At 39.3% G+C, this 25,926-nt stretch overlaps 1 protein-coding gene across 3 annotated transcripts in view; it reads left to right on the top strand.

The window, feature by feature from the left end:
* Window positions 1–19,338: 19,338 nt before the first annotated feature.
* The window catches only part of sez6a (seizure related 6 homolog a), an 80,977-nt gene continuing 74,389 nt past the window's right edge, over window positions 19,339–25,926 (top strand). For all 3 annotated transcript variants that reach the window (XR_015081885.1, XM_086012798.1, XM_086012797.1), the window contains exon 1: window positions 19,339–19,754. Coding sequence is in view for 2 of the 3 variants with exons in the window: in XM_086012798.1 (XP_085868924.1) it covers window positions 19,667–19,754 (88 nt within the window). In the remaining variant the exon portion in view is untranslated. The remainder of the gene's footprint in view (window positions 19,755–25,926) is intronic.

Raw genomic sequence — 25,926 nt, 5'->3', positions numbered from 1 at the left:
CCCACTCCCAAAGGATTAAATACCATTCAACTTTTTAGACTACAACTTTCTTGGCCGAACTAAAAAGGTAAAACTCTGTTCGCCAGTCCATTCATATTCATCAACTTAACCAAAACTCTGTTCATATTACAACTTCTCTTTGGCTTTCTCAAATGGCTGATGCTCAAAAAGTATGTAACGCTCTTGGTTACAAATGTGATGCATAATGCAATGCAGATGCTGCTGGGTTCTGGCTATCACAACAACAGCCTTGTCAAGCTAAACGGAGCCAAAACAAATCTTTTTTTTTTTATACCTGAAAGCAAAAATATTTATACTAAAACAAACACAAAAAAAAAACCTCAGAACAGACAATAAGAAGAGATAACAGAAACTCAAGGGAACACAGTACAATGCATTCACAAAATGATGCTGAAACTGAAAGAGGCTATATACCCAGATGTATTAAAGAAATTAGGCACAGCTGTGTAGAACACAAGGGCAAGCCAGTAAATGATTGGTTGAGAGTGATTAGGGCGGAGCAAAAATAGGACAGAGCAGGTGAAACTCATAATCAGAGTTGACCAGAGTTTCCCAACCTTTATTGAGCCAAGCCATGTATTTTACTTTAGAAAAATCTCACGGTACACCCAAAAGCAAAAATTGTCTAAAGCACAAATATTAAATTGAATATCACACCTCAGTTTAATCACAAGTGTACTGACTCAGTGTGTGTGCGCCATGTCTTATTCTGTTGTATAAATGGTAACGGGGATACATATATAGGTTAATTATGTACCATGGGTCAACAACATGGAGATAATTTACTTCAAAATAACATTACAAAAAAGCTAATTAAAAAGTATAATTTTCATGATGATTGGATGAATGTATTTCATGTGTGTGTATCAACTACCAGAGCTGGGTATTTTACGAAAAATTCAGGGTCCGTTTATCTCCTTCCGTCTACAGCTGGGGTACCCTTCCGTCATCTGTTCATCCGCCATTTTGTCCGGCTGGACCAAATAGTACTCGCCTATCGGTCGGTCCGTCTATCATTTTAAACGCGCTTCCATTAGCGCTTCCGTCGACCAATGCGCAGCTCTGCAAGCTTAGTACGTATGCCTGTGAATAACCTAATGCTTTTAAATAATTTCTTTCTCAGGACGGTGAATTAATCACAACTGGGCTGTTCTGGTTTTCTTAGAAGGTGTTTCATCTCTCCACCGAGCAGAATGGACTCCGTCATGACTTCCCTTCATCATCAAGTTTGTTCATAAGATAAATGGGCATGAATTCTAGGCAGAGCTGAGGCTTTGAAGGGGTCTCTTCAAATGACGCATGGTGTCTGGACATTCCCTTCAAGATAGGGTGAGAAGCTCGAGCTAGAGCCACCGCTCTTCCACATCCAGAGGAGCCAGATATGGTGACCTTGCTGGATAGGATCGGATGTCTCATAGACGCCTGCCTGGCGAGGTGTTCTGGGAATGTCCCACCATGAGGAGGCTCCAAGGATGACATACGTCTCCAGATGTCCAGAGGAAGAGCTACATTACAGAGCTCTTACATTACTAAAAATACATAGCCTACATACATATGCACATACTTACACATTTTGAGTAGATGGGATTTAGGGAATGAATGATTTCCAAATTGTTCACAAGAACCGAGACTGTTTAGACCAGAGGGTCGCAAGTGGGTCGGCTGTTAATTACATGTCACACATTTAACACACCGCGTGTATTTTTGGACACCCTCAACCAAACAGCACATTCTGCTGAATATTAATGATGCACGCCTGGTTACTTGCAGGTTAATACATGCCTTTTCTGATAAATTACTAAGGGCTGATGATTAATGCATAAAGCTGACTGTTCGATGCTTGTAGCTTTACGTTAGTCTCAAGTTGATGTGAGCCACACTTTGTAGCGGCTTCTGCTGGACCTGATATATTGACCCACTATGATCCAAAGAAAATATACCAATGAGCTGTTTAAATCTGACTATATTAAATATTTATGTTTGCCTAAAGTAGTATTAGTTTAAGTTATACGTTATTCCTGGTTGTTTCTGACATTGCCAGCAACCTTTTTCACTATTGTGCGTCATAATTAGAGTGTGTTTGAGGCGTCTCCTCCATCATTGTTGGTGGTGACAGTCTCATTTACAATAGATGGTAGCCTGAAACAGAGCTGCTGTTAAACTCGTGTAGTGTATATATCAAAATGGACTCTGTATTGGAAGCAAGCCCAGTAAAATTGATTTGCTGTAGTAGTTTGCAGCCAATATGTAAACCAAACATTGGACATGTGTTCTGCCTGAAGTAAAGCATGGCACATGGATTTCTTTCACCCATCTCCGAATTCCACTTCCAGTAATATATCTAAATCTATATGTCAATTTCATTGAGTTTTCGCATTAGAACATTGTTTGATTAGCGACTTCAATATTTTTCTCTTTTAAAAAAAAAAGAACAATTTCAAGGGTTCCTTTTGATCGCTGGAAGAAACTGAATACTTTGTATGTGTGCCCGTACTCCGTCCTATCTTGTGATGGCACATGTCTTGGCCCCTGCTGTGAGTTGTCCTGCTGAGTTGTAATAACATACCTCAGTGCTGTCTGAAATATTCATAGCCAGGTAAGCCCATCACTTTGTGCCAGTCACATGGATTCTTATTATCACTCTCCTCTGCTTTTGCCTCCAGGTCACTTTATTCCACCTGACTTTCACTGCATACAACTCACCCCTCAACTCCTGGTTGCATCCTGCATTGCCACCCAATGTTAAAGCCTCCAGCTCCAAATGCCACTGTTTATTGCAGGTGATTTTTGCTTTTTACAAATGGCATTAAAACTGTCAGGGCTCCTGCTTTTATATGTATGTATATCCAGACCAGACTTGTGTTCTCAGGCTTTGCGCATGCCTGGGCAACAGGGCTGTAACCCCTAGTCATTTATATATTGGCTAACTGCCGTATTTTTCGGACTATAAGGCACACTTAACAACATCCTTTAATTATATAAAAAAATTGACAGCATGCCTTATAATCCTGTGCGCCATATGTATGGATGTCAGCTTTTCAGTTTGTCGTCTTTAATGGTGCATGCAAAACCTGCTCATCTTTTATGCTTCAAGATTTTACCATTCGTTAAAATAATTGGACTGTATATCACCTTCACTGTCAAGAAAATATTTCAATCAAAAGCAGAAAACCCCACAAGCACTGAGAGAACATTGAACATCATTTTTACCCAGATTGAAAACTATGCATTTATCCATATTCTATCCCGCTTATTTTCATTAGAGTGGCGGGTTAGCCGGAGCCAATTCCAGTTTAGTTTGGGTGGTCACGTCATTTAAAACGAAAAACAGTCTTGTTCAGCAATTGTTCATCAACAATTGTATTTGCAAGTGTTAGCCTGCAAGAAACATTATCATTATTAACTGTGTAATAGTTTAGCGACAACAACATCGACTTTTACCTTAACTTTTAGTATTGAGCAAGGTAAAAGTCTATACACGCAAATATCTATCACTTTTAAAATGAGGAGTTGTGGTTCGAGTGAGGTCAGGAAAGGGCAGCGCATGCCTGTAAGCAGTTTTCCTTAGCAAACAACAGTCATCATCTCTCTCCAGTCGAGGTCTTCGCACAAGGTCAAAACTGCCACAGGTCAATCACCATTAGTAAGAAAGCAACAGAAAAGCAGTATTGTGGGAGGAAGGCACAAGCAAAGCAAAAGAAAGGTGTCACATTTTTCCAGGTGGCAAATGGCCGCTGATGGTACACCTAATAACAACCCCTTATGTGTCTTTTTAACCAAAGCAGAGCAATTGCAAAAATGGGGTAAATGTCTTGAGTGATGATTTCAGTTTTGGTCTCTATCACCGTAGTTTGAATGTGTGGAGTGTCAGTTGAAAAGAAGAGGTAACATGAGGTAAACCGCTTGGAAGGGGGACCCAACAGCGGTTCATGGTATACGTAGCCTGGTCTTCATGAATTCAGCCTGAATTTGACCTAAGAGACACATGTCGGCTTTCAATGCGGATTATGATTTGTCTTGATCACAGAACAAGCTGTTACCCCGTGTTGTGTGATACCGTCAAAGACTGGTGGTGATCTGGCATCGAGGACGCTTGACTTTTCGTTTGCAAACCTGCCGCTGAGAATCTCATATCTCCGTGGCAAAGATGCTCTTTTGACGATAAAGTGGATGGTGCGCTGTAGCCTACTCCGTTAGTCATTCACCCAAATTCAATCTGAAACCTCACACACTTCAACTTTGAACCTGAGGATGAATGATTGGTTCCCAGTCAGGCCCTATGGCAAGTGGCTATACTCCACCACCAGGCAATCTTGCTATCTTTTTTTTAGAACTATTTATTGGCCTTATCCTACATCCTGATGGATTAATATTTATTTATTTAAGGACACTGAAAAAATACCTAACCCTTTTGGGCCATATCTACTGTATAATTCTCATATTCAGTTTCATTTCCGGTCACTTGGCCTCTGCCTCCTGGAGGTATCCTGGTGCCTTTTTTTTTTTTTTCAAACTCTGTATTGTTCTAAGGTACTATATAGAGAATAAGAGTGCAGTCAGAAAATCTCATTCTTCTGCAGAAGTCAATCAAAGAAATGTATCTCTTTATAACAGTTTTTGATCTTTTGCAAAAGGAGACAAAATGTGCTCGAATTTTCTGCTCTTTATTGCAAGGGCATCTATTGTGTGGGCTCAGCTTGGTCCATTAAAAAACATATACTGAGGCTGTTGAAGACTTTTTTCCCCGAGTTTGAAAATTTGGTTGAATGAGCCTTTCTTGTGCTGGAAGGTAAAATCCAAATCAAACAAAAAAATCTGTACTAAAGCTTTGTGCCAAATAATTCATCTTTGGAACTGTTGACAATTCCATCCATCCATATATATATATATATATATATATATATATATATATATATATATATATAAAAGCAGAGGTAGACTTGTATCAACTTAAAAGTGATCTTAGCTCAGTAATAGTGTAGAAGGGTGTTATGTTTAGACAATAACAATAACTGAAGAATGTGTAGAAATTGCATATCTGAGATTAAACCTCTGTAGAAATCAGCAAAGCAGACCTACCAAAGAAGTCAATCTTCAAATGTTTACAGGTCACATTGACTTTTCAAGCACTGTTTTGGAAAAAAATGTGTCAATATTGTTTTAATGAGTATTTTCTGAATTGTTTTGTAATAGATTGGGTAGATTCACTGTGAAAGCAGATGTGCGCAGCAGATAAAATATTCAATAATTCATCAGCACCAACCCTTTTTATATTTTGTCTTACTGCTCAGGAGACGCGCTTGTCACCTGATTTGTGTTTACTCTAGAGCCAACAAACCATAATCAGAATGTTCCATAAACAATGTTACAAATCATGCAACTAAAGGACACGCAAACATTTCTTGCGCTCAATTGTTTCTGTGGAGCTGCTGATGAGAAACATTGTTGTCTTTGATTCAGTGATCGATAGAGAGGCAGCCTGACAAAGGTGAGCTTTAAGCATCTACGGGGAGATATGATCTGGAATACAGAAACAACCTTGTGAGGAAAAAAAAGCAAAGGATCATCTTTGTGTTGCTAGGATGTGTTATGCGAGGCTGAGAGAAGTGCTGAACTGAGTAATTTTATTCCACTGAAATGGCCTTGATCTGTGCCGACTAGGGGCTCCATTATTGTGATAAATCCTGTACATCGCCTGTTATATCTCTTTGCAGAGGCGGGTTAGACCCTATGTTGGTAATTTTTGCAGACAAATGCAGGGCCAGCGGATTTGAGAGGGGGAAGGTTGCGCCTCTGTGGGAATGGTCACAGCTGACTTCAATCATTGGTCCCCCAGCGCCGCTAAGGTTTTCTGCCACCAAATTGTCACTCTGCCATGCACACCAAAGACACTCTTCTGCTGCACCAGCTTGCCAGGCTTGGCGGAGACTGGTCTGCCAAATTGTCAAAAGCACGCCTTGCACTGATATGAAAATCAGGATCTGCTGGCATTCGTGGCACTGTGCAATTGTGCTGACTTTGAAAAGGGAGCCCTTCAACTTACTAATTACTGGTGATTCTGAAAAATAAAGCAAAAAATATTGTTGACATGCTTATTTTTGTTTTTTATTGTGCATACTGTTTCATGAGTTTTATTCATTTAGCTTCTAATGCTACGTATATTGTGAATATTTTCCTTGCACATCTTTGTGATTGTTTCATTTCTGACAGTAATAATAAAAGGGATACAACTTCTACAACTCCTTAAAATGTATTCTGTATATGAATAAGTAATAATAAGTACTTTTTTTGTTGATACAAATATTTTTAATCAGTGTCACTCTAAATCTAGTTCATCAACTATAACTGTCTATCAAAGTCTGCATTGATCTGATATCCATTACAGAATTGTCATTACCTAAATCTCTGCTTTAAGTTTTTTTTCTTTGTGTCATTATTCTTGGTATTATTCCAGTAGAGCTATTAACTATATTCAGGTTGCTTTGAATCCTACATCTGGTACACAAGGATAACCTCCACAATGCCCTCCACTGACTCTGATTTAACTTATTTAATGATCAACACATTTAAAGATCCATATTTAACATTCAGTGTATTTGCTAGGTTACATTCACAGCGTGTGCTTGATAAATTCATTTGAACGGAGGTAGATGGAAAAAAAACTCACCAATGGGTGTCTTTTGATGACATCAACATAACATCGATGGTGTACTGTATATACAATCTGTCCATTTATTCTGCAGTTGAGTTGGCTAACATTGGTGTCAGATTTTTATCCACACTGAAATAGGCTTGATTCAGGTCTGAAGCTTTGTGATTCCATATATTTTTTCTATCCACGTTTTCAATATGCAAATCCGAATTGTGCTACCTGGGAGTCACATAAACCATGCAGCCTAAAACGAGCTCATGGCGCTGCAACGTGCATATCAAAACAGGATCTATGCTAGGTGGTTCACGATCACAATTGAATCAATCTGGAATGATCAATGGAAACCCCTTCTGCAAATAGAGTCTAATAATAGAATGATCGTCCATGCTCCATGACATTTGAGGGTAAAAGAATATACCAACCAAGTCATCTAATATCTTCTGACCATCAGCTAAGCTCTGATTTTAGGCAATTAGTTTCATTTTACAACAATTAGTATGGATGGACATGGATGGTTGCAGAGTCTCTTCTTCTCACTTGAACATTTATTCATTATATTTACGTGTGAATTTGGATCATGCAAGCAAAAAAGCTTGAAGTGTCTGTATGTCACAATGTTTCCTCCTCTGGCTAAAAATGGAAACTATAAGCTTGATTATCTCCTAAAAATGGAACCATATGATCAAAGACAAACCAATGTGTCATTGTCAAATCATGAAGTACAGAATTACAGATGCAAAAAAGAAAGAAAGGGGAAAAAAAGCAGGTTCATGTTGATAAAAGAGCACGATATATAAAATGAAACTTCAGTACAACAGCGCAGCGTAAAGTTGACAAGCTTGGATAAATTGCTCTTGCATCTTGTCGTGGTTCAATCAGTGTCACTCTGAAGCTTCACAGAATAATGAATGTGCAGACGTACGGAAATAAAATTAAACCCTGCAGCAATAAAGTATGTAATATTGCCTTTTGAGCCTTTTAATTTCCATCAGCAATTAAGTACAGAATTCCAGTCAAATGTTCTTTTATGTAATAGTCGCTTAATCACATCACATTAAATTAAACCTGGAACTCGTAAGAGATTAGCAAGAAAACAACAGAGGAAAAACAAATGTGTCTAATTGGACCATTGTCTCCTGTTAGTGGAATTGCTAATATTGTAGTACTACAACTAGAAGCCTTTGTGGTGGTATTAATAATCAACATAGCATAAGGTAAACTTATATGAATCCTACACTGGGGAAAATCACATTACACCATTTAAGTGTATGAACATAATTGTCATGAAAACAGGTAAAAAGCTTTTTTAAACCAATTCAAAATAAAAACAATATTAATTTAGCTGGATTTAATGGTTAATTGTGAACATGCAGAAGTATCCCATGCTGGATATTACCCGACCCGAGGAAACACATGCTATGTAGGCAATAGCACAATTAGCATTAGCTAGATATAAGTATTTCACATGAAGGTGAGAGCATGTAGTGGTCCACTGGGAGCATTACTGATTGAGTAGCACTTGAAGAAAGGGCCATTGGTACCACTCCTTCTGATACAATGAGTCCAACAGCTTGTTGATGTGCGATGTCAGTTTGAGTTCTGCTCTCTGGAGTAAAATAGCCGATGCTAGAATTACACAATTTATTCAGAGCGGGCGGTTGACCTCCAATCTGTTTTGAAATCATTTTTCCCAAGGGGTGAAAAATGGAAATAAAAAGGATCTGTTCCGGGGTCAACATTTCACCATCATTAACTGTACCGTCAGTGTGTTATGTCACATTTGAACACTGTCATACTCATTTAGGAAATAAATGAAACACTTAAAAAAAACACATATCTTTTGGAATACAATATCTGTTGAAAAAAATTAAACGTAAAATAAAAAAAAAAAGCAATTGTGGTTTGGTGACATACTGATGTCATGCATGGTTGTTTATTAAGTGTACAGCCCTTTTCACACTGCACTTGCTCAGTGTATAAGGGTTGCAAGGCAGCATGAAAAGATGACGTTGCCCCTGGTGGTAAGCATTTCCATATTTGGAAGTGCCTATCAAAAAGTAAAGTCCGTGTTCTGTGCACAGTGCAAGTCTAGCGCAAAGCGCAGTCTGTGCGCATCAGTGGAATTTTCATCCTTTCGGTATTTTTGTAGGCGTGCGCTGGTAGAAGTGAGCGTTGGCGCCGTTAAGGGAGTAAACACATCTGGCTTGTTTGACGACCAATGGAAGTCGATGATGTAAAGTTGCCAGCTTTGAAATGGGCACTTCCTTCCACACCCAATCATGCATTCGTGTCTGACTACTGGTGACCTACTGTGCCATTTTGCCACCAGCTGCCTGTGATGCTGAACAGCATAACCAGTATCAAAACAGATGGATGGACAGAAGACTCCATGGTGCAGAAAAGGAAGTGAGAGAAAGTAGGAGGAATATGAATGAAATATGATGAAAGTATACTCTGAAAAATCACGTCTTATAATACATCTGTTGGATATGCATGATGCCCTGAATGACTTGATCTGTGGTGCGTGCTTGGACGAAGCACTTTGTCTATTCATGGAGCTGCAAATCCTTCAATATAAAAGCCATTACTGCATCCAAAATATGATCTAGCTTCCAATACCATCCTCAGACAGATTTGCAAATCATACCTTCTGCAGATGCACAACCAGACTTTCCCCACTTAAGTTGGCCATTTTGTCCCAATCCCTCATCTTCTCTACACACTCACTCATTCAGACAACCCATGAAACTAAACTCAACTTAATTTAATCAACAGAACTTTGTCCCCCCTAAAGGAGCTGAACATAAATGACCTGAACGTTTTTAATTAAAAGCGAGTACTTGTAGTATCTCAGCTGCCCATTTTCAGTTCTGTTTGGACTGAAATTAAATGTTTTCTTAATTTCATTCAATTTAAAGGGTGTGCTTTTCTCCTTACGAGATATTCCAATTTCATGTAAAAATAACATGTGGTATTATCAAACAGACACAACGCAGATGAAATACAGTCACTCCCCCCAAAATTATTGTGCTTTAAGTGACATAGAATAGTACTGTGTAAAAGTCTAATAAAACACTTTTAACATGCTCTTTTATTAGTCACTGTATGCTGGGCCAAGCCATGCCAAGCCACCAACACCTGCACTGTCCATGTGTGTCTTATAGGGGCGTGGCCTTGTGAGTGATGGAGCCATTGTTGCTCCCCTTTTTCTACTGTACTTCGGCAGCTGCTTATCTGAAGCTCGCTCAAAGCTCGCGTTACAATACGTGCGCCAATTCTTACATATGCTTCTAGCAGGCGTAAACTTTAGTCTACTTTTAGCCACCAAAATTGTCAGGTACAGGAAATGCCCTCGGTATGTATGGTGCAGGATATGAACCCAATTCCCAAATAAGTGCACCAAAGCTTGCGTCAGCATGAAAATCAGGATATGCCTATTTTCCCGCTCAGACGCGGCTGCGGCATCTACAAATTCAGAGCCCTTTATGCTATACTGCTTAACAGCAGATGTGTAGCAGATTGTCACAATCACCCGCACCTTCCTCATTAGGGGGTCATGTGACATAAATCGACAACCTGTGACCAACCTGAGGACGGCGTACAGTATAGGCTGGGGGAGGATGAAGAAAGTGGGCGGTTTGTGTGACTTGTCACTTGTCAGGCATTGCTTCCGCTAGCCTTGAGATGCTGGGCTGTTGCCTGAGAGTGCTTTATCATCATGATAAATGCAGCCTTGGAGCAGTGCACTATCAGCATGCTCAGAGGCGCGGACACGCTCCGGCTAATGAAAAGAGAAGGTCAAGGAGAGGGAGGGGTGCACGGTGCGATAGGGAGTGTGAACGGCGATGCGTATGTTCAAGTGTGGGACAACATGTCAAATCCTCTGTCAAAACGTTTATGCGCGTTAATGTGTGTGTGCACGGTTTGTTTGAAACTAATGTGTAAATGCATGGATCACAATTTCCTTCCTCTACACATTTATAAAAACAGGCACATGCCTCATGATAACACCCCTCAGTGGCTAAATATTAAATAAAGCAACAAAGAATTCATTGTGGCGCATCTGCACCTCTATGGTTCTAATTACATTTGACAAGAAGGGTTTCACTAATTTTCCTGTACCAGTATAACTGTTGACATATTCCTTCTATCTTGAAAGCTATTACAGCAGGTGTTGAGCATTTCCTGCACAGTATTAATTTTGGAGTCATCAAAGTGACAGCGTGGAGCATAGGAATCCTTTTGGGCTCATTACCATAGGCTGCTGAATCGATTGGCAAGACTCTGCATGAGTGGGACTGGTGCTGCTCCCGAGCCGTCAGATAGGAGTAATGATGGGAGCGGGGGGCGGAAATGCTGCATAGTCTTCTGGGTCGCAGCCTCGGCCCGAACAACAAAAATGTTTACGCAGAAATAAGAAAAAGCACAAAAAGATGTCTCTCCCTGCATTCTGTCTCCTGAGCGGTCATTCCTGTCAACGCTTACAAAAACCACCAAGCAGATGTGAAATGGTTGAGGTCAAAGGTCAAGCGGAGCCTCATGCACAATTCTTTTTCTTCCCCGGAAAAGGGATGCGGGCAAGAAGCTGCCTTGTGTGCAGCCAACCTGCGCAGAGGATTCTCCCCCCACCCACCATTATTTTACTTGCTAATAAGGAAGTGCAATTAACAGGCCACCAACAGAAGGAAGAAACACAACATGTACTTATTCATAAAGCCCGATTTAAAGTAAAAGAAAATATTTCCCATTCAGGTGGGAATGGGATCATTACAGCATACCTGTCAACCTCAGCCAATTGCTCCCCTTATTAATGATTGCAATTCCCCTTGTTAAGCGATAATAAACCTTACAAACACAATGCGGCACCCATTTTCTCACAGCAAGACAGACTATGTAGAATAAGAACACAGATAATTTGTGTAAACAACTTTATTTTATTTACCAAATAACGTTGTCGTCTGCTACCAGTGACCGAGACGGTCCGGATGAGAGCCGAAATGGGCAAGACGAGATCGGTCTAACAAAAAAAAACATGTTTTAAAAAAAAAAAAAAAAATCCCTTACAAAAATTGTTATACGGCGTACACAATTTGAAATGATCAAAAAACATAAAATACAGGGAAAACGTATAAGTTGACAGGTGTGTTACAGTAATGGCAAAAGAAAGCACTTGACATCAAGGTGGAAATTGGTTTATTACAGTAATGGCCAGCGTGAGGCAGGTAAGAAATAAAAACAACACTTAATTAAAGAGTGGTTCTTGATTCTCATCAGTAAACATGGATTTTTTTCGCTCAGTCAAAGAACTGTATTGCCAATTTGCACATTTGCACAAACAATATTTATGAGGCCTTCGCACGCATGACTGATGAGGGGGAGCATCTTCCGTGCAAAGAAACACCAAAATAACAGATTCAGGCTATTATTGCTGCCATTCTTTTGACACATCCATATTGCATATTTAGTGATTTTGGAACATATTCTTGACTGCCCACTATGATTACCTATTCAATCTCAATTAGCTTCTTTCCTTTGTTATACATTTGTATTGACTCGCATGCATTCAATCAAAATGCATTCTAAAGAGAAAAAAAAACCCACACCACCCGCCCCCCCCCACACACGCAAACCTAACAATAAAATATAATAGCACATCCAATTCAAAATTTGATTACCTTCCATTATGTTCTATTGTCTTATTTTTCAATATTGTCTATTAAATATCTACAAGCCTAGAGGATTTTCTAGTTCAGGAGAAGGCAAAAAAAAATCAGCAGAGTCAGCAGAATGAGTCGACTCTTGACAACTCTTATTTTATTTATATTCTTTTATGAGACCGCCTCTCTTCAACAGAAATATGGAGTATATAAATAAAACACCAACACTGTATATGAATCCTGCCTGGAAACATCATCCTTGATCCATTACTGTAGCCATAGTCAAGAGAATAATGAAAACAATCAAATATAATTTTCTCTGATCTATTTTGGTGCAAGAACATTTCATGTTGCTTTGGACTGAGTTGAATCAAAATAAGTGTCGTGCCGGTGATGATGTTGACTCTAAAACACCAAACACACAAGTGTTCACTCTCGTCAAAATTGTTTCTTTCTTTGTTTGGTTCTTTGTCTGCACTCAAAACCAAACAGCGGCTGAAGACAAAATTGCAAATTCACGTTCTAGCCACTACCTAGCAAACATGTTATTTTAATATTCTGTTTAGGGTGATCAGGCCTCTGTAAATGTCACTCACTGTCATCGTTTATCTTATTTTTTGGGGGTGATTTTGTGCTTCGACATAACCAGAATTGAACTGAAGTCAACCAAGATGTCATTGAAGTGAAGATTTTCATCTTTAATTTAATTGCTTTCACAAAATATGAAAACTACTATTTAGGACGTCACGCCAGGCAGGCATGGTTTGCATGTCTGCCTCACCAAATCTCTCAGGCTTTCCTATGTGACGTTTGTACAAATATTCTGGCTACTTTTCACATTTCAGAAATCCTGCATGCTCGTTTAATTGAACTCTCTCAATATGCCCTGTTTAACTGTCGGCTTGTCCGTGCTGAAACCCGCCTTACTGACTTACTGCTTGTTTGTCGGTCTTCCCACCTTCACTTGTTTCTTCAGTGAGTCCAAATCAGGATTCATTGTATTGCATTAAAGGGAGAGTTTGAATTTTCAAAACTTTGAATGCCGCCTCACTTTTTTCTGTCTTAAGTTGAAAGCCTAACTAAGCAGCAACGGTTGAAGGGGGGAAAGGAGGGAAGGAGGCAGTGAATTAGAAAATGTTTCTATGCCTCTGGTATCAGGGTGCAACTGGCCTTTGCTATAAAATGAGTAATGTTTTATGGTTTGTAGTTGTTCTTCCTGTTAAAAGTTGGGACTTTTACTACAAGATTACTAAATATTTGACCTAATTATGAACCAGATGGAGCTCAAAATAGTCTTTCATGCAAACCATACACTTAACTTACTGTTTGAGTTGATTTGGTTTGGTTTTATGCTTTGTTTGACATTTGGCTGACTGTCAACCGAATAGCCAACAGTATACTTCACCCAATGCACCTCACAATTCATCTTGTTACTTTCGTCAGCAGTCATGTCATAAATAAATCCCAGAGAGGTCATTCCATTGTCAGTTAAATTCACCACTCATGCCATAACGCCGTCTGTACCGTGTTTGACAGACGATTGGGATTATGAGTTGTACATTTGCTTCACTGCACATTTCTCATCCCATAATGGAAATAGTTGACCTTAGTTTTACTTGTCCAAAGATTCGGATTCCAGAACGTTGGACTTTCTAGCAAAATGTAATCTGGATTTCCTTTCCTTGACTGTCACCAGTGGTTTTCACACTCATTTACATTAGGGAAAGTACTTCTTCCGCAGTGGTCTTGAGTTCTGTTGATGCAAAGGGCTTTCTCTTTGTCGATTTGTCTCTAGGCTGCCAATGTATTCGTATACTATGTTCAAGTGTTCAAATTCATTATCAAACAAACAATAATCCTTCATGGTTACTTCTGGTATAAGGCAGATGTAGTCTCATGTAGGTGTTACAGTTGAGATGAATGAGCTGATTTTAGGACAATGATTTTGATTGCAGGCTAAAAGAGGGCACAATGCTCCACTCTCAAGGTAATGCATTATGATTAGCCCTGTATTCATTTGTGAGTCTTTTGACTGTGATATTGCGGAACATTACCACAGGCTGTAATTTGGAGCTTGCCGTGCTGTGTGGGACGAGACCCATTGATAGCATTTGGCAAGCGATCACGCCAGTAGTCCATCTGAATATCACAGTCACTGCTCTGAGTCAGTAGTCAGTGTATTTGTTAGCTGAGCATGTAATAATCAGTCAGTCCTTCGCTACTTAATCAGCATCATTAGATGTTTTTACATAATCCTGCCATATGAAATTACCTTAATGCGTGTAAAGGCTCACTGCCGCAGTGTGCCTCATTACCTTGGGACATTGGTCATTTCATTTCAAGGGTCTGATTTTCATTAACTGCTCACCCCCCCGACCCATTAGCAGAATGAAAGCTCGCCCGCGACCATCTGGCTGCCAACTAGACCTTAAAGCTGCTTTAAGGCTTCAATGTGTTTCATTCAAGGCAAAGTTGCAATATTAGGTGTTTCTGGGGACAGAATAGGAAAGGAAGATGTGTCGTCATAGAGGAGTGGCAGTTGAAAAGACCCTGGCATGCAATGACACATTGTTTTTGGGAAATAGACTGGTGTTAATTGGTGGCAGCTGTAACTTGAGAAGTGCAATCTTATAGTGTGGCATTCATCCATTAGATAGGTTTATGGTGGAAAAACTCAAAAGAGCAGGTGTGCTTTTTACTCATCTACTTGATACATGATTTGTTCTAAAGAGTCCTCTATTTTTAAAATGGCATCTGCTTGCAGAGACTATTTCGGTATCTTCAATAAATTCTCTCTGGTGCCTTTGTTTGCATCCTTATTCTCACTGTCTGCTCTTGTCTCATAATTTCCTTTTGTTTTGGTTTTAAGAACGTATATCACCAGAGCATGATGTACTGTTCAAGTGTCAAAACACAGAATGTGCTTGAGAAATTCAGGTCTGGTTTGTGTCCACTGGTACGGTAGCTCCGATGAATTATTTTTGTAGGTGATATGACATGCGTGCGATGATAAAGGTTCGTGCTTTGATAATAGTATTCATTAACTGACCGACTGACTATATTGAGCTTATTTTCAATGTAGCACAGCAATGCACTGAGTGGACCCTACATTAGATCTTAAGTTCTGCCTTTACAAATATAATAATACTGAGTTTTAATTGGCGCTGTCAGATTAGAGGATGTATTAGTATTTCGGTGACATTTTTAGCTACGCGAGAGGAGCAAAATTAGAAACATCCCTCATTGTGATGAGGTGCACTTCTACACTGCTGCAAACTGTGATGATAATAATACAACTAGTTTTGTGTATTGTCAAATACTAATGTACACCATGTATGGAAACTAATGATAAAGAAAACACACATGTATTTGATGGATACATTAATCAAAGAGCCCTTTGCCATGAAATGTTGTGCCTCTTGGATGATCTATACGCTACGTTTTTATCTTTAGAGTTGGCCACCCAACAAAAACTGGGCCTTGGCCTGAAGTGATGAATGCTGTCTGGTTACTTTATTATACAAGCCGACGAGTCCTTCACAAAGTAGCACTTGACGACTTTTGTCACACTGTTAGTAACATTGATTTTTCAGGAAAATCCATTGTGTAACTTGCCCTGGCTTGACTGGGAGGTTCAAAAGTCAAAAAGACTCAATGTACAACAGGGACTTGCTTGGTTTGCTTACTTTCCACCTTACTGAGGGAAAAACAATTTAAAAGGGTTTGTAATTGTGGTGGTTTCAGTGCAACTCGAAGAAAACACCATATCACAGCTTTTGGGCCCACAGTTAAGCCTTATGGGAACCATCCATCCATCCATTATCTATACCGCTTATCCTCACAAGGGTCGCGGGCGGGCTGGAGCCTATCCCAGTAGTCGTCGGGCAGTAGGCGGGAGACACCCTGAATTGGTTGCCAGCCAATCGCAGGGCACGCAGAGACAAACAAACAACCACACCTAGGGGCAATCTTTAGAGTGTCCAATCAACTTACCGTGCATGTTTTTGGAATGTGGGAGGGAACCGGAGAACCCGGAGAAAACCCACGCAGGCACGGGGAGAACATGCAAACTCCACACAGGGAGTCCGGCGCCGGGATCGAACCCACAACCTCTGAACTGTGAGGCGGATGTGCTAACCAATCGACCACTGTGCCGCCTCTTATGGGAACCATGTAAAATATTACTGAAAACATGATTGATGATCCAAATGATGTTTTAAAAGGAAAACAATCATGTCTTATTATTTTACGGGGTTCATTGTAAGGAATTCATATTGAAAAAAATGACAACAAAAACAACTGCTTTAAATTCCAGTACAGTATAATTCAATATTTCTCTCCACATTATGTACAGTATGTCAAGCCATTGAGATCACCGCATGGATTCCTACATAAATTCGTCATAAAATATGATCGGATCTTCATCTAAGTCAAAACAAAAGCTTAAACTAATACAACGCAAACAATTACATGATTTTGTGTTTTTATCGGACAAACCATTCAAACATTCACAGTGCATTTTGCAAAAACATGTCAACCCCTGCGCTAATAACTTCTCCAAGAGCTAATTGGAGTCATGAGTCATCCAACCTAGAGACCAATCAATGTGTTGAGCTTGCGGGTGGTTAAAGCTGCATTGCCCTATCAAAAACATGCACACACCAGTTTGGAATTTTCTATTCTCAAGAAGCATTGGCCGATGTGACCTATGCCTCGTACAAAAGAGCTCTCAGAATGCCTACAATTAAGCATTGCTAACTTGCATGAAACTGGAAAGGGTTGTAACGGCTCTCCAAAAGCACTGATGATGATGAACAGTCCATTGGAAGACAAATGGAGAAAGTTTGGCTTTTGTTACGACTCCCCCTAGAAGTCGCCGTCCTTTTAAGATGACTGCAAGAGCACAGTGTAAATTTCTCAGTTAGGTGCAGGAAAATCCTCAAGTGTTGGCTAAAAACACAAAGAAATATTTGGCACACGCTAACAAAGGTGAAGGACTGGAGCGCATCACGCAGGAAGTCACTGCTCTCCAAAAACGCATTGCTCCAGTTTTGAAGTTGGCAAAAGATCACCTGGATGTTGTTTGAACTCTATACCCAGGCCACAAAAAAGGCTGAAGCTGAGTCGTTGAGCGTGCGTCACCAAGAAAGCACCGAAAAACAATACATTTGGAATCAAGGATTATCTTTTTGAGGATAAAGTGAAACAGGCAATAGCAACATGTACAATGTCCATCCATCCATCCATTATCTGTACCGCTTCTCCTCACAAGGGTCGCGGGGCGTGCTGGAGCCTATCCCAGCTGTCTTCGGGCAGTAGGCAGGGGACACCCTGAACTGGTTGCCAGCCAATCGCAGGGCACACAGAAACAAACATCCGCACTCACAATCACACCTAGAGGCAATTTAGAGTATCCAATCAACTTACCATGCATGTTTTTGGAATGTGGGAGGAAACCGGAGTGCCCGGAGAAAACCCACGCAGGCACGGGGAGAACATGCAAACTCCACACAGGGAGGCCGGAGCCGGGATCGAACCCACGACCTCTGAACTGTGAGGCGGATGTGCTAACCAGTCGACCACCGTGCCGCCCACATGTACAATGTAAGTTTTGAAAATCCAAGATAAGAGACACAACATTGATGACTTTTATGTTCATCTGTCGGATACAGATAAGATAACTGTGTGAACTGTGAAGCTAAGGTATAGGTTAGCTTGACCATTCAGTTCACCAATAGTTGGTCAGAATAACAACTAAAGATGATGTTGGTTATTCATGTACTTGAGAAGACAATAACGCAGTAATTTAGACACTATGGAGAGAGTAATGAAACTATACCATTATAAAAAAAATAAAAATAATCGCATACTCTTAAGTTGTTGTTCGTTTCATATTCAGACATCGAAATGCTCATTTAATTTTTAGAGATAATGTACTTTTTGTGTTATGATCAGTGAAAAAACTATTTTATTCACACTCTGATATACAGTATGTTGTGACTGAACAAGATGTCTTGACTTACGACTTGCTTGAACCAAGAAATGAGTCTACTTGACATGCTTGAAATTACTTGAGACTTGAAGGTTACGACTTGTGACTTGCATATATGAGACTTACCTAAACCTCTGGTATCACCTTATTCTTTTGTAATTTGTATAGGAACCACTGCCAACTCTGGAATGTATTGATTGTTTTTCCAATACATTTGATACTTATTCATGTTACAAACTTGTGTAAATAACTGAACCACTCTCTGCTCTCTTAATTGGCCCCTGGAGACAAATGAAGTTTTCTGAATCAGAGTACGGACCAAGAAACATTAATATCCATCCACAATGTAGCATCTTCGTGAGAAATTGGGAGTGGGCCGGTCTACTCAGAGAAAACACATTTAAAAGTAAAGAAATAAAAAAAAAGGGTTTCTGAAATATCTGAAAGAAAAAGATATATTCAGACAAAAATGAATTTAGTAGAAGCTATAGATAACATCTTGGGGTGTCAATAATTGTGGAGGGAGCTGTATATACTGTATATACAAACATATGTAGGCTACTTATACAGTACATACTGCACATACTATACGCAAATACATGCATATGCATACACTCATACACATATATACTGTAAATCATTTAACCCTCGTACTCATACATACGCATTTAGACATAGTGTACATAATTTCGTTAAGCTCAAGGTAACATTTACGTATTTTATTTACTTGTTATTTTCTTGTTTTAACTTGAAAATGTTTCTATATTTTTACCCATGAAGCACTTTATGAGTCATCTACGTGAAAAGTGCTGAATGAAAGAAAAACAAAAAACCTTGTAATTGACAATGAATGTCAAGTTGTCTGCCTCGCTAAAACCTAAATGGAACTGAACTGCTATATCATGTCTCCTCTCTGCTATTTGACACAAATGCACGTTCAACGCCCCCCCCCCCCTCCCCCGCGCACCTCCCAAATTCCACGGAGGTTGTTCCGTCTTCTGACGCTAGGAGTAGGAGCTGTCCTCAGTGCTGACGACTCGCTCTGCTGTCTTCGTCCAATGTGCCGCCAGCTCTCACAGCCACAATCCGCTTACTGAGCGTCCGAATTAAACCAGGACCTCCGCGTTTCACTTGATTATTATCGCCCGTCGTCTCCAGGCGATTTCAGCGAAGTGAAGCGGCAAAAAAAAAAAAAGCGTCACGGATTCAACTTTGCATTTTTTTTTACGGACGTTCAAATCTCTCGGTTTGCTCTCCCTTCCTACCCTGCTCCCCCCCCCCCCCCCCGGTTCCTCCGACACAAGGACGTTTTTTTGTAGCCGCGCGACCTCGACTTAAGAAGAGATGAATTGTGCAAGACGAGCTTGCACGTTGACGAGCATGCTGGCGATGTGGCTTCTCGCAGCTGCCGTGGCCACGAGCCACGGGCGAGGTAAGAACTTGCGTGCACTTTCTTTCGGTTGTTGTCCGTGTGTCAAACAAAAACAAAGCCCGCGTTCAAGGTGCCGAGGTCTACAACGGAGCAAGCGGTGGCATCTGTAATGTATAATTATGCTTTTTATATGACAATGAAAAGCGAAAAAACATTTTTGCTTTAGAAAATTGTGTCAACCAAGCTGTGCAAATGAAACCAAATTACAGACAAAATTGGAAGGTAAACCTGTATTTTAAAGTCATCCACTGACTTATTCTACAAACTTAATGGCTCATCGTGAATATGTATTAAATAACAGAACTAAGCAAGGATCTGAGTAAATTAAATCAAATTATACAGAGGGGGAAGCTAAACCTGTGTTTTAAGTTCATCCACTAATGGCTCATCAAGAATGGATATCGATTCATCAGCTGTACAGACTAAAGCAATGGGGCCAAACTGAATAGAACAATATAATCCAACGTACAGCAGATCCATTCGACTTTCTGCACTCTGCTTTTAAACCTATACGCATAATAAATCAGTAGCACCGTCAGGCAAACTGATTGTTAAAGGATGACAAACTCCTAAAGTGTGCAGGAAATGAATAAAAAAACCTCTTTCACGGGCTCCATTGCAAGCAAAGTATTACTAATCACAAATTGCTCTTCATACAGCCTCGGTGTGAAATGCACAGTTACTTCCTGTCCATCAAGCCACGTCGACACTCTTTAATAAAGCATAACACACCAAGAGACTCATTTTAATTGGCCACAAATCAATGAAACAGGCTTTTGTGTTCAACCTTGCAATGTGATCAATTCGACATAGGGGTGTGTATGACTTGATTGGAGTTAAAAAAAAAAAAAAGAGAGAAAAAAAAAAAAGAGGAAAAAAAAAAAACCAAGCCAAAGAGTGACTTATTTGGCCGCTAAGGTCTGTGTGACAGACGGTGTTCAGTAATAAGACTCTAATCCTCAGGAATTGCTGAAGATTATTGACCAAGCTGTTTGACACAGTTGAGCGCTTGTGGGAAGTGGCGATGGATTCACGCACAGTGGCCTTGTCCTAATTATTTTTGTATTGTGCATCTGCCCTCGCCTCCATCCTTACATGCAGCTCTGTGTTAGAATGACTCCTTCTCAACTTCTGCTGCATGCATGGGTGGGGTGTGACTTTCAAATCTATGCAACATGAATGCCATCACTTCGTCAGAAAATGATGAAATATTGTTAAACCGAGGCAGATCACATAAGAATGATACTGATGGCTTTTCTGTACCTTAACCTTAAAATTGTGGTTTACAAATTTAGAATGGGATATTAGAAACACCTCTACACCGCAGCAGGCTAAAATAATATTAAACATATTGTTAAATTAACGACCCTGACCGTGTCTGTTATATTTGCAAAAGCAGACTCCTGCAATGGATGTCATTAGATTGTGCATCTGAGATTATGACCATTTTAGTGTTGCTTTTGGACACCCTGTTTAGGTGCAGCCTTTCATGGCTCTGGCTGAAAATGGGAAAAGGAAAATGAGTCTAAAACTAAATGTAAGAAACTGTGAAAATGAATTCATATTGCGTTGCCTATTTCATTCGCCCTATCTCAGCCCATCTAAAATGAGGTGCAATTCGAGTGCAGCGCCTGCCACAATATATTACAGTATCAACAAAACAAAACAAAACACCTACTGATTGAATATCAGGTGGAGGAAATATGCTCTATCCTGCTACTAGAGTTTCTACATAAGTAATGTGCAAATCCAATCATTTGTGTTATTGCCCTTAGCAGACATTTTATATTTTTGAAATGTTTGATTGAGTAAACACTAATGCAGAGCGTGCACTGGTCGCTGAAGAAGACGTAGGAATAATTGAGTCTTTTCAGCCCCGGGAACATACCTGCACTGTGTGTTCAGTGCTCAAAACTCCAGGGAGAAGCAAAATGCAGGATGCGACTATTTTTAGAGCAAAAATAAAATTTTACAGCTTCCATTAGTGAATTTGCTGCTTAGCCAGCAGAAGTTCGCTCATAGTTTTTCAATTTTTAATCACATAGGTTTCGATGTTTTAAGAAGGTAAAATTGTGTGCATGCTCAAGCTTGTGCTGCTGCCAGTTGTTGTCGTCAACTTGACGCCATTTGTTACCTCGAAGGGACCCCGAGCAGCCATTCACTGCATTGAGTAAAACACACAATACATTCAATTGCCAGTTTGACTTGCGCACATTAGCGGGTAGAATTTCAGAAGCTGTGAATTGGAGTTGATCTTTTTAGTAACAAATGCATCTTTGTAATAGCCTGGTACAGTAGTTGTGATGCAAGACTGTAACATAAGGTTGCCTTTCTATTTTCTATTCTCATCCAAGTTGTATTCTATTGTTGATAATACTGTCGTTGTTCAGGCTTTATTTCTGTCTTCTATGTGGTGGCACTGGATAAATTTATATGACTGATTTCCACCTGTTTATGCTATTGGATTGTATATGCCACTATTTCCACAGCAAACAACAATGCTTTCAAATCATATTCCTTTGTTGATTCATTCGCTTTGCTTCTTTTTGTTCAAAATTGTGACATCAGATTTTATTGTCAATGCAGAAAGAAGAGGATAGTCATTTAAAACAGTTTTTTTCCTTTATTGCTTTGCCCAAGCGTTGCCTAGATAACTTAATGAGCTTGATAAGTGAGCCTCTCTGTGACAACGTTACATGCAGAATAATTCGTTTGAAACTTTTTGCAAAGTGTGACATATGCTCACTTGGAGTCTGACTCATACTATTGCAATTATTAATACAAATTGATAGGTTTATTACTAAACACAGACAGAATTGCATTTGGCACCAGGGGCAAGCAATTTATTTTGCAAAGGAGCGAAGTGAGGGCCTTCATCAACATGCTAACCTCAATTGTGTGTATATAGCATTAAATTGTATTTTTTCAATGAGCTACGACTTGTTATATTTCCAAGCAGTCATTAAAATTAAATTAACATTATAACACTATTTAATCCAACATTCACAAAAAACGTTGAATGAACATTTACAGTATGCATTTTTTGAGGGGTAGGCCTCCCTAAAAATTAGTGCTAAAGACGACAACAAAAGATAAGAATAAAAAAATGGACCTTGGGTTTATATATTAAATTTCTCCCTTTTTTCCACCCTCTCTCTGTGTCTAAATAGGAGTTATGAGGTGAATGGGCATCCAGTCACTTAGCTGATCAGTAACACATTGGCTTTTGTATACTAACACACGCACATGACAGAACAGCCAGCTTTCTCTCATTTCCAACAGAGGACAGTGGTGCTGTTTTTGACCACTTGAAACATTTCCCAGCTTTAAAAAATATCAGCTAACCCCTACCTAACAATATAAATAGTCAAATAAAAAATAAACGTCAAAAAAAAAAAAAAAAGAACACTAAAGATAATAGTGTGTTCAATACATTATTATCAAATCGTGTTGGTATTGAGTTGTTGAAAGTAGGGAAACGCTTCATATATACTGGTCAGGTGCTTAGAACCAAATACTGCAGGGTTGTATACCTTTCTAGCTTGTTATAAAAGGACATAAATATATAAAAAACATACATAAATAGATAGGTATGTATTTAATATCTCAAATATTTAGGAGGGGCTGGGATTCAATAGGGGTGCTTGAGCCCCCCAAAATAGGCTATAAACACCCATGGTTGGGACTTACGTTAATGATGGAGTCAATAAGAATGTTGCTAACGTGAAGATTAACACTGTCGGCATGGTATCATAAATGGACACGGGCAATACACCACTTATGTGTCCATTAAGGTTATTGTAGTTCACGAGAATTAACCAAATAACTAAAACTATTATTTAAAAAACATTTTCTTGATAAAATGAAATGAAAAAGAAAAATAGTGTTTTTAACCTATAATTGATTAAAACTACATTTAACGTTTATAAAATGAACTAAAACAAATAAAAATTATAGCAAAAATTTCATTCATTTTCACCTTTGTCAATTAATTTGCTTGTCTTAGATAAGACAACCACACAGATTTATATATATATATATATATATATATATATATATATATTTTTTTTTTTTAATTTATTTTTTTTTATTTATTTATTTATTTATTTTAAGAAGGATTATAGTAGTATTTTAGAGAAGAGCTGCATATTCACATGATCATCTTGTTAAATCTTAATAGACATCTAATTTGTTGCATCCATTGTGTTTGGTGAGTTAGGCATGCGAAGCCACTTTTAGAGTTTTATAAAGTTTAATGACATTCAGCCGAGCCTATTATCTTTATGCCAAGACATCATTGCTTCCAGTTAACAATGATCAGCAGTGTGCTGGGAGTCAGAGAGTCAGGCATGTTTTATCTGTCCTTATAGCTCATTAAATGAGTTATGAGCAGTTGACGGAGCTCTCCATGACATTCCACTCAAGGTATGAAAAATGTCTCCAAGATGGAGGCTTGTAATTCACATGCTAATAATAACTTCTGTCTTAGTTCTTTAAGGGCAGAAACCATTTCCTCACATCGGATGAGGCATTAGTAGATTGACAAAGGTTATTCATTACTTGGCCATATTGTAGGAGAGGTAAGAAACCATTTTCTCCCGGGCTCCTCCTACACAGTAATTTACTTTTCAATCACTGTGCTAAATACAAAAAGAACAGTGGTGATTGGGCATTTGTTAACTGACAAATCGATGGTCCTAGCTGATCACTTAATTCAATTTATAGTTTAACCCTAAGATGAAAAGTTAGCGCTGGTCCACCAATAATATAGAGCAAAAAGAGGGTCATCTGGAGTTGTAGTGGCATTTATTTTAAATTCCCTTCATCACAAGCAGGCAAGCCATACAATGGTTTTTGAAATGGTTATTTTGAAGGTCAAATTTCCACTTAATATTCCTTTACAGTATTTCATCAAGGTATTTCACATCCATCAAGAGAATTTGTCACCAACCGAATAAATTATTTGTAATATTGCAGTCTAAAGGACTACTTTCTCTTTTCTCGCATTTTAATGGCTGCTCATATCCCAAGATGTTCGTCAAATGCAGAGGTATGGGGATAATACAAGATAATTCTTCTCCGGCATAGATTTTTGCTTGAAGCTGCATCGCCCGTAATTTGAGGGGAGGTAATAGAAATCACGCAACACCTGTTTGTTGGATTGCTGGTGATTAACTTCATCAGGGGCTATTCAGCATCTGTGTACTGTCATAATTACTTTCATTTTACCAAGCCCTGTCACTTCCAAATGAGAGTCATTACGCCAGGATGCCCCCTTCCGCACCCTCCAAGGCTGCAGTGCACGCCTTCCTCGGCCCCTTTCTGTGCCCGCCTCCGTCTCTTTCACCGCCTCCTAGGTGGAGCTCACAGCTTGGTTGAATGCGACTCATTTTCATCTCTTCATGTGCTAATGCCTCTCTCGTTCCACCAGAATGTTGCATGCATCCTAATTTGAGTCCTCACCGCATGTATTGCTCCCTCGAATATGTGAAGGTTTATTTGTCAAATGTCAAAGAATATTTTTGCGGGGATGTTTTTGGGTCTGGTGGTGGAAGGAGTACCTCACAGCTAAATAAACCTCAGTGATCTCACCGCTCAATTTTAAAGGAGATTGAGCTTGGAGTTCAATTTTGAATGAGTTTTTAGCATTTTCCAAACCTCTACAAAATTCCAAGATTAAAGACACCGAGATTTTAGAATCTGAATGATTGTGAGAAAACCGTAATGTTAGTCCCGATTCTACTTGATTCTAGATACTCAACCCTAGGCTCTGCCTGGTGGGCCATGTATTATATGTATTATATATTTTCTCTCTTTTTTGGGCATTTAGGCTTCGCAACCAACTCTGGAGTGTATTCTATAATCTATATATCTCGATTCTAATGATGATAATGATGGCTTGACGCTGGTGTAGAACCCATTGTAGAGAGAAGAAACTGGCATTTCCCCAAAAGCATTTCACTTCCTGTTTGTATAATCAGTCTCACAGATTGGATGGGCCTCAAATGGGTTGCAGATAATTATGTGAGAGGTTTCTGCAAGAGCCAATCTTTTGACTCTGTGTAATCATCTCCTGAGTTACTCCAAAAAATAAGAATGAAAAAAAAAAGAAAATGAAATTGGCAGCTCAGTGGTTAGCACATCTGACTCACAGTCAAGGTGTTTTGGGTTA

Source organism: Filicampus tigris, chromosome 17, assembly GCF_054856515.1.
Source record: "Filicampus tigris isolate MCC_2025a chromosome 17, RoL_Ftig_1.0, whole genome shotgun sequence".
NCBI classification, from domain to species: Eukaryota; Metazoa; Chordata; class Actinopteri; order Syngnathiformes; family Syngnathidae; genus Filicampus; species Filicampus tigris.
This window is presented reverse-complemented; position numbering and strand designations above follow the sequence as displayed.